General features: G+C 53.5%; 1 protein-coding gene across 1 annotated transcript in view; it reads left to right on the top strand.

Moving 5' to 3' along the window:
• The window catches only part of LOC106817235 (low-density lipoprotein receptor-related protein 4-like), a 20,370-nt gene that overhangs the window by 1,296 nt on the left and 8,085 nt on the right, over window positions 1–10,989 (top strand). The window contains exons 2-14 of the mRNA XM_014821899.1: window positions 117–182; window positions 576–732; window positions 998–1,215; window positions 2,067–2,243; window positions 3,240–3,365; window positions 4,545–4,753; window positions 4,983–5,170; window positions 5,775–5,940; window positions 6,722–6,885; window positions 7,337–7,398; window positions 9,926–10,063; window positions 10,589–10,847; window positions 10,949–10,970. Coding sequence (XP_014677385.1) covers window positions 117–182; window positions 576–732; window positions 998–1,215; window positions 2,067–2,243; window positions 3,240–3,365; window positions 4,545–4,753; window positions 4,983–5,170; window positions 5,775–5,940; window positions 6,722–6,885; window positions 7,337–7,398; window positions 9,926–10,063; window positions 10,589–10,847; window positions 10,949–10,970 — 1,952 coding nt within the window. The remainder of the gene's footprint in view (window positions 1–116; window positions 183–575; window positions 733–997; window positions 1,216–2,066; window positions 2,244–3,239; window positions 3,366–4,544; window positions 4,754–4,982; window positions 5,171–5,774; window positions 5,941–6,721; window positions 6,886–7,336; window positions 7,399–9,925; window positions 10,064–10,588; window positions 10,848–10,948; window positions 10,971–10,989) is intronic.

Genomic DNA, 10,989 nt, shown 5'->3' on the forward strand with positions numbered 1-10,989 from the left:
ATCGGTGACGTCGTCACGAGCGGGCTGGACAGCCCCGGTGAGTCAGCGCGAGGGGGTAGGGAGGAGGAGGGAGAGGGGAGGAGGGAGGATGAGAGAGGGGGAGGAGGAGGGAGGGATCAAGCGCGCGCACATGAACGGCACCGGCATCGGGGACGTCGTCACGAGCGGGCTGGACAGCCCCGGTGAGTCAGCACGAGGGGGGAGGGAGGAGGAGGGAGGATGAGAGGGGAGGAGGGGGAGGGAGGATGAGAGAGGAGGAGGAGGGATCAAGCGCGCACACATGAACGGTACCGGCATCGGTGACGTCGTCTTAACAGAATCTTTTCTCGTAGACAATCGACAGAACTTGCCAGAATGAATATAATCCTAACAAATTTCCTCGCAACTTACGCAACAAAACACCATCAACTAGTCTATGAGAAAAAGGAAGCCTTAAGACTAATATATATAATGTAAAGACTATAATGTCAAGACGAAGTATGTTGCTGACACCTGGTGAGCAGCGTGTGTGTGTGCACACATCCCACGCTGGGTGAGAACGCTGCATGCTCAGTGTGGCGTGTCACACATTGTAGGCGGGCTGGCGGTTGACTGGATCGGTGACAAGCTGTTCTGGGCTGACTCCGGCACATCTCGCATCGAGGTCGCCAACCTGGATGGATCCTCCAGGAAGGCCCTCATCTGGAAGAACCTGGAGAAACCCAGAGCCATTGTCGTGCATCCTGGGGAGGGGTGAGTGATCGCTGTTCTACTCACGCTCGCTACTCCCCTGCAAGGAATTATATATTATACTACATGTATATGCATAGATAATACATAATATAATAAAATAATAGAAGTTTAATATTGCAATTGTTCGATATGAAACGATTTTAAACATTAATTTTTAATAACATCTATTTATATTTATCTTTTATAACATTCATCATGAATGAAATAAACACCAACATTTTCGGGGTTCTTGCGAAAAATAATTGTCGTGCACACGTGCTTGCAGCACCCTCTACTGGACGGACTGGGGATCAACGCCGAAGATTGAGCGCGCGGCGATGGATGGGTCGGAGCGTATCGTCATCGCTGACAAGTCGTTATTCTGGCCGAACGGACTGACGATTGACTACGCGGCGGGAAAGCTGTACTGGGCCGACGCGAAGCACCATGTGATCGAATGCTCAAACCTAGATGGTAGCAAGCGCAAGAGCGTCATCAGTCAAGGTTCGTGCACCGATCGCACGCACGCACGCACGCACGCACGCACGCACGCACCGCTGCTGCTGCGTTGAGGCGTGGTGCCCCCTGCCAGGGCCATAACCAGTGTTGCCCGGGAGTTGCCAATGGCAAATTGCTTACGGTCACCTGCCCAGAACACAATCCACATGTGGTTTTGCTCCCCCCAGGCAAAGTGGTTGTGCCCTGCTCCTGGTGTGTCGACCGTGGATGGTGACGGAGGGCGTGGCATGCCCAGTGTGTCAAATATTGTTGGTGAAGTTGTACTTTTGGTATGGAGAGCAAATACTGTTCATAGAGATGGCGCCAGTAGCAGTGTGGCAGGAGGGGGCTACATCCTTCTCCACCTGTCGGGGGGAAAAGTTATGAAGAAAAATGCAGTTGCCCATCATTCGTAGCGCTGTTACTTATGAAAGCAATGACAAGGATGAAGGACTAATTTATCTGTACACTTGCCCATCCTTGCCTTCCCTCCCCCCGGTCATGGACCTCCCTCCGTCATGGACCATGCCCTCCCTCCCCCCGGTCATGGACCTCCCTTCGTCGTGGACCATGCCCTCCCTCCCCCCGGTTATGGACCTCCCTCTGTCATGGACCATGCCCTCCCTCCCCCTGTCATGGACCTCCCTCCGTCATGGACCATGCCTTCCCTCCCCCCGGTCATGGACCTCCCTCCATCATGGACCATGCCCCCCCTCCCCCTGTCACGGACCTTCCTCCATCGTGGACCTTGCCCACCCTCCTCCTGACACGGACCTTCCTCCATCGTGGACCTTGCCCTCCCCTCCATCGCGTGCTGTCTGTGTGGGATGCTGACTGGTCGTCTGCTTGTCTTGCAGGCCTGCCGCATCCATTCGCTCTCACCATCTTTGAGGACCAGCTCTACTGGACCGACTGGCACACAAAGAGCATCAACAAGGCGAACAAGCTGACAGGCAACGACATCTCGACTGTGCACAAGCAGCTGCACTTCCCCATGGACATCCACACCTTCCACCCGCAGCGGCAACCTCCATGTACGTGCCGCGCGTCGTCGTCGTGGCGACGGTGATGTCATCGTCACGGTCGGGGGTATCGTCATCGTCACGGTCATGGCCGGGGGCATCGTCATCATCACGGTCGCGGCCGGGGTCATTGTCATCATTATGGTTGCGGCCGGGGGCATCGTCATCATCACGGTCGCGGCCGGGGTCATCGTCATCATCACGGTCGCGGCCGGGGTCATCGTCATCATCACGGTTGCGGCCGGGGTCATCGTCATCATCACGGTCGCGGTCGGGGTCATCGTCATCATCACGGTCGCGGTCGGGGGCATCGTCATCATCACGGTCGTGGCCGGGGTCATCGTCATCATCACGGTCGCGGTCATGGTTGGCGTCGTTGTTGTGACCAGATTTGTCGTCAGTCATGGTCGTCACGGTCATCTCAAGTTTTTCTAGCATATTTGGTTTTTCTATTTTTGATGATCTTGGTGCAAAGAAACTGTGTGTGATTACTAATGGTCATAGTGATCATACATGGTCGTCATTCAATCCTATAATTATTAAATCACATAGTTATTACATTCTATAGATATTACATCCCATAATTATAACATCCTATAACTATTACATCCCGTAGTTAGTACATTCCATAACTATTATATTCCATAATTATTATTTCGATAACTATTACATTCCACGCATAATTATGTTGCATGAATCTTTACATTGATTAGAATATTGAATTGCATGCATAACTACCTCACAGACATCATTGCATTGTATGCATCACTACATTGCATTCAATATTAATTTGCATGCATCCTTACATTGCACACAATATTAATTTGCATGCATAATTACATTGCACACAATATTAATCTGCATGCATGATTACATTGCACACAATATTAATCTGCATGCATGATTACATTGCACACAATATTAATCTGCATGCATGATTACATTGCATGGGTAATTAATTCTACAGACTTCTCAGACTCGTAAGCTTAATTGTTGTCGTGCTTGCAGCCTTGAATCGCTGTGGTCAGCGTAATGGCGGATGCAGCCACCTATGTCTGCCCAGCAGCCGCGCTTTCTCCTGCGCTTGCCCTACCGGCTTCAGACTCGAGGCGGACCAGAAAACCTGCGCGGAAAGTGAGTGGCGCCCTCTATGTTCGTTGTCGGTGACTGCGTGTTAAACTGGGTTTATGCTACCGACTTTGTGTTAGCTCCTTGGACCAATTTCGCAATTCGGCAACTCCGAGTTGGCGAAAGTAGAACATGTTCCAATCTCCCAACTATAGTTGCTATCGATCGGTTGGTCGCGCAACTTTTGCGTTTACACTGCTATTATTTTTATGCTGATTGTCGGTTGTATAGTTGGAAAGTTGGTCCAATTCGTCAATTCGCCAACACCAAGTTGGTGTGATTATCCCTGTGATTATCCATAATACCCAAGTTTGTACCTTTACTCTATGTAAACTGATAAACAATGATTTATAAGACATAGACGCTGAACCAGCCTAGAACATTGTGTAAAGTCATTAAGACGTGATGTCATATACCTGTTCGCGTAGATGTCATTTTACTTAGCCATTCAATATCTGAAATGATTATGGATATCAATGTACATGTGTAATTCTAGCTAAGTGATGGGGATGTAGTGATAGCCATACTACCGCCACCTAGTGCCAAACAAGCCTACTAAAGTTAACTGGTTTAAGAGATCCTATCTTATCGTTCTCCAAGATGGCTAGGTTGGCTTAGCAGTCACAATCTGTTGCTCTGATTAAAATCACCTCTATCCGCGTCAATCCGTCTTCTAGTGTTTATGTAAATATAGACAATATCACTTCAGTATCGTAGGTCGTAACTATTGCGCGACAGTTCGCTGCATGACGTTTTAGAATTAAGTTGTTGCATGATGCTTCTTACTTAGAACTGGCTCCTGTTTGGACATTTCTTACGCAGCAGAGTAAGGTGCTGTCTTCACGGCAGGGTCTTGCACGCAAAATTCAACGCATATCAAAAACTCAACCTGTCCGAAAAGCTCTCTCGAAATTATGATGTGATTTTTTTATGAAAATTATATCAAAATTTATTTAAAATTATCTGCGCGAAGCGTGGCGACATTGCAGAGTGTCCTCGCAGTTCTCTTAACATCGATATTATTGTACGCTTTTTAAACTTTTTGTTTGCGCGCTATATTTAACCGATATCAAAGACTCCTTTTCCGAATTTTCGGCTTTTAAGCTCTTAATATTACTTCCTTACGTCATCGTGCGGCGACATTGTGGAGTACACAGCGGCGCCACCTGTGTGTGTGTGTTTCAGGGATCGACACGTTCCTGCTGTTCGCGCGCCGCTCCGACATGCGACGCATCTCTCTCGACACGGACGACCTCATGGACGTGGTGCTCCCCCTGGTGGACGTGCGCAGTGCCGTCGCGCTAGACTGGGACGCTGACGGCCGACACATTTACTGGAGCGACGTCACCGCTGATCGCATTAGCCGGGCTAACTGGGATGGCACTAACCAGGAGGTAGGTGGCGCCCCCACCGCGCGGCCGCCCGCTGTCCGCTAGTTCTCGAATTTGTTTGTTCTTGCATTTCCGTGTTGATGGCTGTTCACTTGTTCTCACGGTTGTGCGCTGACGGATGTTCGCTTGTTCTTCTGCTCGCACCAGCGGCTTTTCACTCATTCTCACGTTTCTGCTCTGATGGCTGTTCACCTGTTCCCGTGGTCGCACGCTAACGTTCGCTTGTTTGTAGGTGCTTGTCAGCACTAGCATGGAGTCGCCGGCGGGCCTGGCAGTCGACTGGGTTGGTCGCAAGCTCTACTGGACTGAGGCAGGGCTCGATCGCATTGAAGTTGCCAACCTGGATGGCTCCATGCGCACTGTGCTCGTGTGGGACGGGCTAGATCGCCCCCGTGACATCATTGTAGACCCCATTGGAGGGTGAGTGTGTTGCTGTGGTGTGTGGGGAGGGGTGGGCGTGTCTGGAGTGTGGGGTGGGGCGCCTCGTGACGAATCAGGGGATACCCCCATACCTCCGACTTAACTTCCATCTCTCTCTCGCTCTACTCTTCTTTCTCTTCTCTCTCTCTCTCTCTCTCTCTCTCGTTCTCTCTCTCTTCTCTTCTCTCTCTCTCTCTCTCTCTCTCTCTCTCTCGCTCTTCTCTCTCTCTCTTCTTCTCTTCCTCTCTCTCTCCTCTCTCTCTCTCTCTCTCGTCCCTCTCTCGCTGTCTCGCCCCTCTTCGCTCTCCTCTCTCATTCCTCTCTCTCTCTCTTCTCTCTCTCTCTCTCTCGCTCTCTCTCTCATCTCGCTCTCTCTCTCTCTTCCTCTCTCCTCTCTCTCTCTCTCTCTCTCTCTCTCTCTTCTCCTCTTCTCTCTCTCGCCTCTCTCTCTTCTTTTTCGTCTTTCTCTCTCTTGGCGTCCCTTACAGCAATGTACGTGGGGCAACCTAGCCCTCTCACTCTCATCTCTCCCTTACAGTACATGTTCACTGGGGCAACCCTAACCTTCATCTCTCTCTTCTCTTACGCTCGATGTATTGGACAGACTGGGTGAGTCACCTAAGATAGAGCCGCGCCGGCCATGGACGGGCTCGAATCGGCAGACTCCATCACCAGCCAATGACATGGCGCCGGACGACGGCGTCTGCTGTTTGATACCGACCACGCGCGGTCTACTGGTCCGGAATGCTGGCATGAAGACGATTCGAGCGGTAACTCAAACCTACGGTATGCCAATAGGAGGACGCCGATGATCACAGCGCGCGAGAGCGATACTGAGACGGCATCCAGTCGTGCATCTCGCTCGTACGTGATACTAATACGCGTTACTGAGCCACCCCGCTAATCGTGCTTTTTTATGTGTAATTACCAGAATCTCGTCGTTTTACTTTTAATTACGAATCTCCGTCGTTTTATTTTAATTCACGATCTCGTCGTTTTTATTTTATGACGAATTCTCGTCATTGTTTTTTGTAGTTTGATGATCTCTTCGTTTTTGTTTTTAATTGTAGAATCTCTTCGTTTTTTTTAATTGCGATCTCGTCAGTTTTCCTTTTTAATTACGATCTCGTCGTTCTTTACGAGTTCTAACTATAGGCAACGACGACAGCGTCGTTCAGTGCGTTGTATCGACGCTGCTCGTTAAGCACAGGTGGTGGTAGGGGACGGCGTACTATTCACACGCCCCATCATCTCAAGCTGTTTGCCAGTCAGTTATTATCGATCCTCGCCTATATTCGCGCAAAAGAAACATTTTAGCATTGTTTACAGTGTGTGGAGATCGGTTTGTTAGAGTGTCTACGATCCAGCGCGGGAAATTGCCCGTTTGCAATTACCTTTAATTTGCTCGTTGCCAATTTACCTCTATTTGCGGCTTTTACTCATGGAGATTTTTTCTGTATAAATACACGTGATTTGAATCCACGACGACTCCGCACCCTTACCCTCCTCCGCTTTACGCTTTCGTTTTTTCCGCACGGTGTTGCTGGGTAGTCGATCTGGCATCCGTTCGGATGCTCTGTATGGGATATGATCTACTGGACCGCGGCGGCGAAGAACGTTCAACGAGCGGACAGCAGGGAGGCTGCATCGCACGGTCTGTGCGCGGCAACTGGAGAATTCCATGGACATACCCTGTACCACGCGGCGGCAGATGGGTGAGCGCTTGCATGCGTTAGCTGTGCTCACCCATCCCTAACCTGACCCTGTCCCTAACCCCTGACCCACTGACCCGCTGACCCTGACCCCAACCCTTGGACACCTACCATACCTTAGATATAGCTCTACCCATAGAAAAGCCACCTCCCACACTGTCCCATCCACCACATCATGATATGTTGCTGATGCGTGCCATTGGTGCATTGCCGTGTTTGATTAGCATTAGGGTTAGTGTCAGGTAGGCGTGGCTTGTCTAAGCTTAGGCCTTGGTTTCAGTGCCAGGTTATTGGTTAGACCGGAATGTGATGTGCGCATACTGTATGTACAGCATGTCCACGTGTACCTGCAGCTGTTCTATGTGATGAACATGACTGACATGCGCGTTTCTTGCAGTGCCCAACCTGTGTAAAGCTATAACGTGGCTTCAGTTCTGTGCTGCTCGCTCTTAAGGGATACAGCTGTGCCTGTCCCACAAGGCTTCAACCTGGTCGACAGGCGCCCCTGCTCTACAGGTACGTGGAGAATCAGTAACAAGAGTAGATAATATAACATTATAAATTATATGAAAAATATAAAAAAGCAAAACAAAAAAATTATAAATTACTTATTATGTAATACGTAGATGTTTTATTACTCTTGTCTTAATTATACTTCATGCTTTTTTATGTATGGAATATCTTTGTATCACATCGTATAGTAGGCTTAATTAAAGGACTTCTCATCCCTCGGCTCCGTCGCGCTTATCTCTCCCTCGCTCCCGTCCGCGCTATTCATCTCCAGCTCCCGTCGCGCTATTCTATCCTCGTCCCAGATCGCGCTATCTCATCCCTCGCTCCCGTCCGGCGTAATCTCATCCTCGCCTCCCGTCGCGCGTCTCATCCTCGCTCCCGTCGCGCTATCTCATCCTCGCTTCCCGTCGCGCATTCTCATCCCGCTCCGTCGCGCTATCTCATCCCTCGCTCCGTCGCGCTAGCTTCATCCCTCCGCTCCCGTCGCGCTATTAGCCCTCGCCTCCCCACTCCCGTGGACTGCCCACCCCTCCTGTGAGCTCCACCCCAGACTGTCGCGCTTCCCTCCCTCGCTCCGCCGCGCTATCCCATCCCTTTCGTTTGCCGTCGCAGCTATCTCATCTCCGCCTCCCCCTCGCGCTCTATCTCAATCCCTCGCTCCGTCGCGCTATCCGCATCTCTCGCTCCCGTCGCGCTATCATCATCCCTCGCTCCGCTCGCGCTATCCATCCTCGCTCTCCGTCGCGCTATCCCATCCCTCGCTCCCGTCGGCGTATCTCATCCCTCGCTCCCGTCGCGCTACCACTCGCTCCGTCGGCGCTATCTCGATTCCCTCAGCTCCGGCTGCGCTATCTCATCCCTCGCTCCCGCTCGCGGCATGTATCCCTCCGCTCCCGTCCGGCTGACCCTCGCTTCCGTCGCGCTCATCTCATCCCTTCGCTCCCGCGGCGCTATTCATCCCTCCGCTCCGATCGCGCTATCCATCCCTCGCTCCGTCGCGCTACCCTCGCTCCCGTCGCCGCTATTCATCCTCCGCTCCGTCGCTGCTATCTATCCCTCGCTGTGGCGGGCTGGGCGGGGGTGCGGGCGGGGCGTGGATCTCAAGTCGCTGGCGGGGGCGTGCGGGGGCGGGGTCGGGCGGTGTCTCCGCGGGGGGCGTCCCGTCGGGCGCTAGCCTCGCTCCGTCAGGCGGGCGGTAGTTCATCCTCGCGTCCCGGTCGGCGGCGGTATCGTCAGTGCGCGCGGGTCGGGGCGGCTCGCGCGGGTCGGGGGCGGCGGTAGGGTTCTTCGCGGCGGCTGCCCGGGCGGGCGGCGGGTGGTCCCAGTTGCGCCTCGGCGGTGCCGGTCGGCGGCGGGATCTGGGCCTTGCGGGGGGCCGGGCGCGGTGCGCGGCTATCGTGGAGTCCCTCGCTCCGATCGCGCTACTCCAATCCCTGCGCTGCTCAGCGTACCCTCGCTGTTCCCGTTCGCGCTATCTCATCCCTCGCTCCCGTCGCGCTATCTCATCCTCGGCTCCGGTCGCGACTATCTCATCCCTGCTCCGTCGCGCACTATCATTCCCCGCTCGATCGCGCTATCTCTCCTCCGCTCCCCAGCCGTCGCGCGTGTATGCGCATCCTCGCTCCCGTCACGCGCTATCTCATCCATCGCTCCCGTCGGCGACTATCTCATCCTCCGCTCCCGCGCGCTATCTCATCCCTGCTCCCGGTCGCGCTTCTCATTCCCCTCGCTCCCGGTCGGCTATCTCATCCCTCGCTCCGTCGCGCTATCTCATCCCTCGGCTCCCGTCGCCTATCCCATCCCTCGCTCCGTTCCGCTTTCATCCTCGCTCCCGGTCGGCGGGGGGGCTATACTATCCGTAGGGCGGGGGGCTCCCGTCGCGCTATTCATCCTCCGTCCGTGTGCGCTATCATCCCTCGCCTCCCGTTCGCGCTATCTCATCTGCTCGTCTCCGTCGGCCGCTTGCCATCTGTCCTGCGCTTCCCGTCGCGCTATTCCCATCCCTCGCTTCCGTCGCGCATATCTCATCCCTCGCTCCGTCGCGCTATCTCATCCCTCGCTCCCTCGCGCTATCGTCGATCCCTCGCCGGTGCGCGTCGCGCTGATCTCATCCCTCGGCTCCGATCCTCGCTCCCGTTGCGTCTCATCCTCGCTCGTTCGCGCTATCTATCCCTCGCTCCGTCGGCTAGGCTCATCCTCGCTCCGTCGCGCTATCCGTCATCCCTACGGCTCCGTCACGCGATTCTATTCCTTGCTCCCGTTCGCCCGCTAATCTCATCCCTCGCTCCTCCCTCGCTCCCGTTGCGTATCTCATCCCTCGGCTTCCCCGTCGCGCTATCTCATCCCTCGCTCCCGTCGCGCTATCTCATCCCTCGCTCCCGTCGCGCTATCCCATCCCTCGCTCCCGTCGCGCTATCTCATCCCTCGCTCCCGTCGCGCTATCCCATCCCTCGCTCCCGTCGCGCTATCCCATCCCTCGCTCCCGTCGCGCTATCTCATACGTTGCTGTCTCTTCGTGTGTCTTTTGCAGAGCTGCGTGAGTTTCTGATCTTCGCGCGCGGCACAGACATCAGCACCATCTCGCTGACAGCGCCATACTACGCTGACGTCGTGCTGCCGATACCTAACCTACGCAACGCCATCGCCATCGACGTTGATCGCGTCGACAGTACGTATGCTGACGCCCCCTGGTGGCATCTCCCAGAGACGCTGTTGCGCGTGAAAGCGTTTGTTATTTGCCATTTCAGCATTTTAATCATATCAACAGGATTTTACGGGCTGTAGGGTTCGTGGGTAGTTAAGATAGATTAGAGTTCGTAATTGCGTACGATAATAATGAATTAATTAATTACGTGATATAATAATTGATTTCTGCTTCGCAGTGGTGTCCTGCTAGTATGATGAGGGCTTTGGAGTCACTTACCTTTACGCATCTATTGTTCTGTGGTCAGAGTTGCTACCTTTACATAAATATTGCGTGAATTACTTTCACAAATCATTATATTCTAGTTATACTTCCACGATTGATCATTTTACGATCTTACCTTTACGTCGTGTTCTCACCGCGTGCCTCTCTCCGGAGACGCTCTATATCATACAACATCATTGTACATCACATCATATCTACATGTGTATCGTTTCCTCTCGTGCTCTCACCGCGTGCGCGCCTCTCTCTCTCTCCGCCTCTCCCCAGAGAAGCTCTACTGGTCAGACAGCATCCTGGACCGCGTCCAGCGGTCAGAGCTCGACGGATCGCTCGTCGAAGACGTCATCGTCAACGGCCTGAACACGACGGACGGCCTCGCGGTCGACTCCGTCGGACGCAAGCTCTACTGGACGGACATGGGCAGCGGTCGCGTGGAGGTCGCCAACCTGGATGGGTCGATGCGCAAGGTGCTCATCTGGCAGAACCTCGACAGTCCGCGCGCGATCGCCCTGCAGTACCAGGCTGGGTGAGTGAAGGTGTGGGGAGGGGGGGATGTAGGTTGGGGTGGGGGTGGTGGTGAGGGAGTGGGGGAGCAGTTCTGACCTCCCATCTCTCTCTCCCTTACAGCTACATGTACTGGGGCAACCTAACCTCCCATCTCTCTCTCC

The sequence above is a fragment of the Priapulus caudatus genome, unplaced genomic scaffold (genome assembly GCF_000485595.1).
Source record: "Priapulus caudatus unplaced genomic scaffold, Priapulus_caudatus-5.0.1 Scaffold1644, whole genome shotgun sequence".
In the NCBI taxonomy this organism is placed as follows: domain Eukaryota; kingdom Metazoa; phylum Priapulida; class Priapulimorpha; order Priapulimorphida; family Priapulidae; genus Priapulus; species Priapulus caudatus.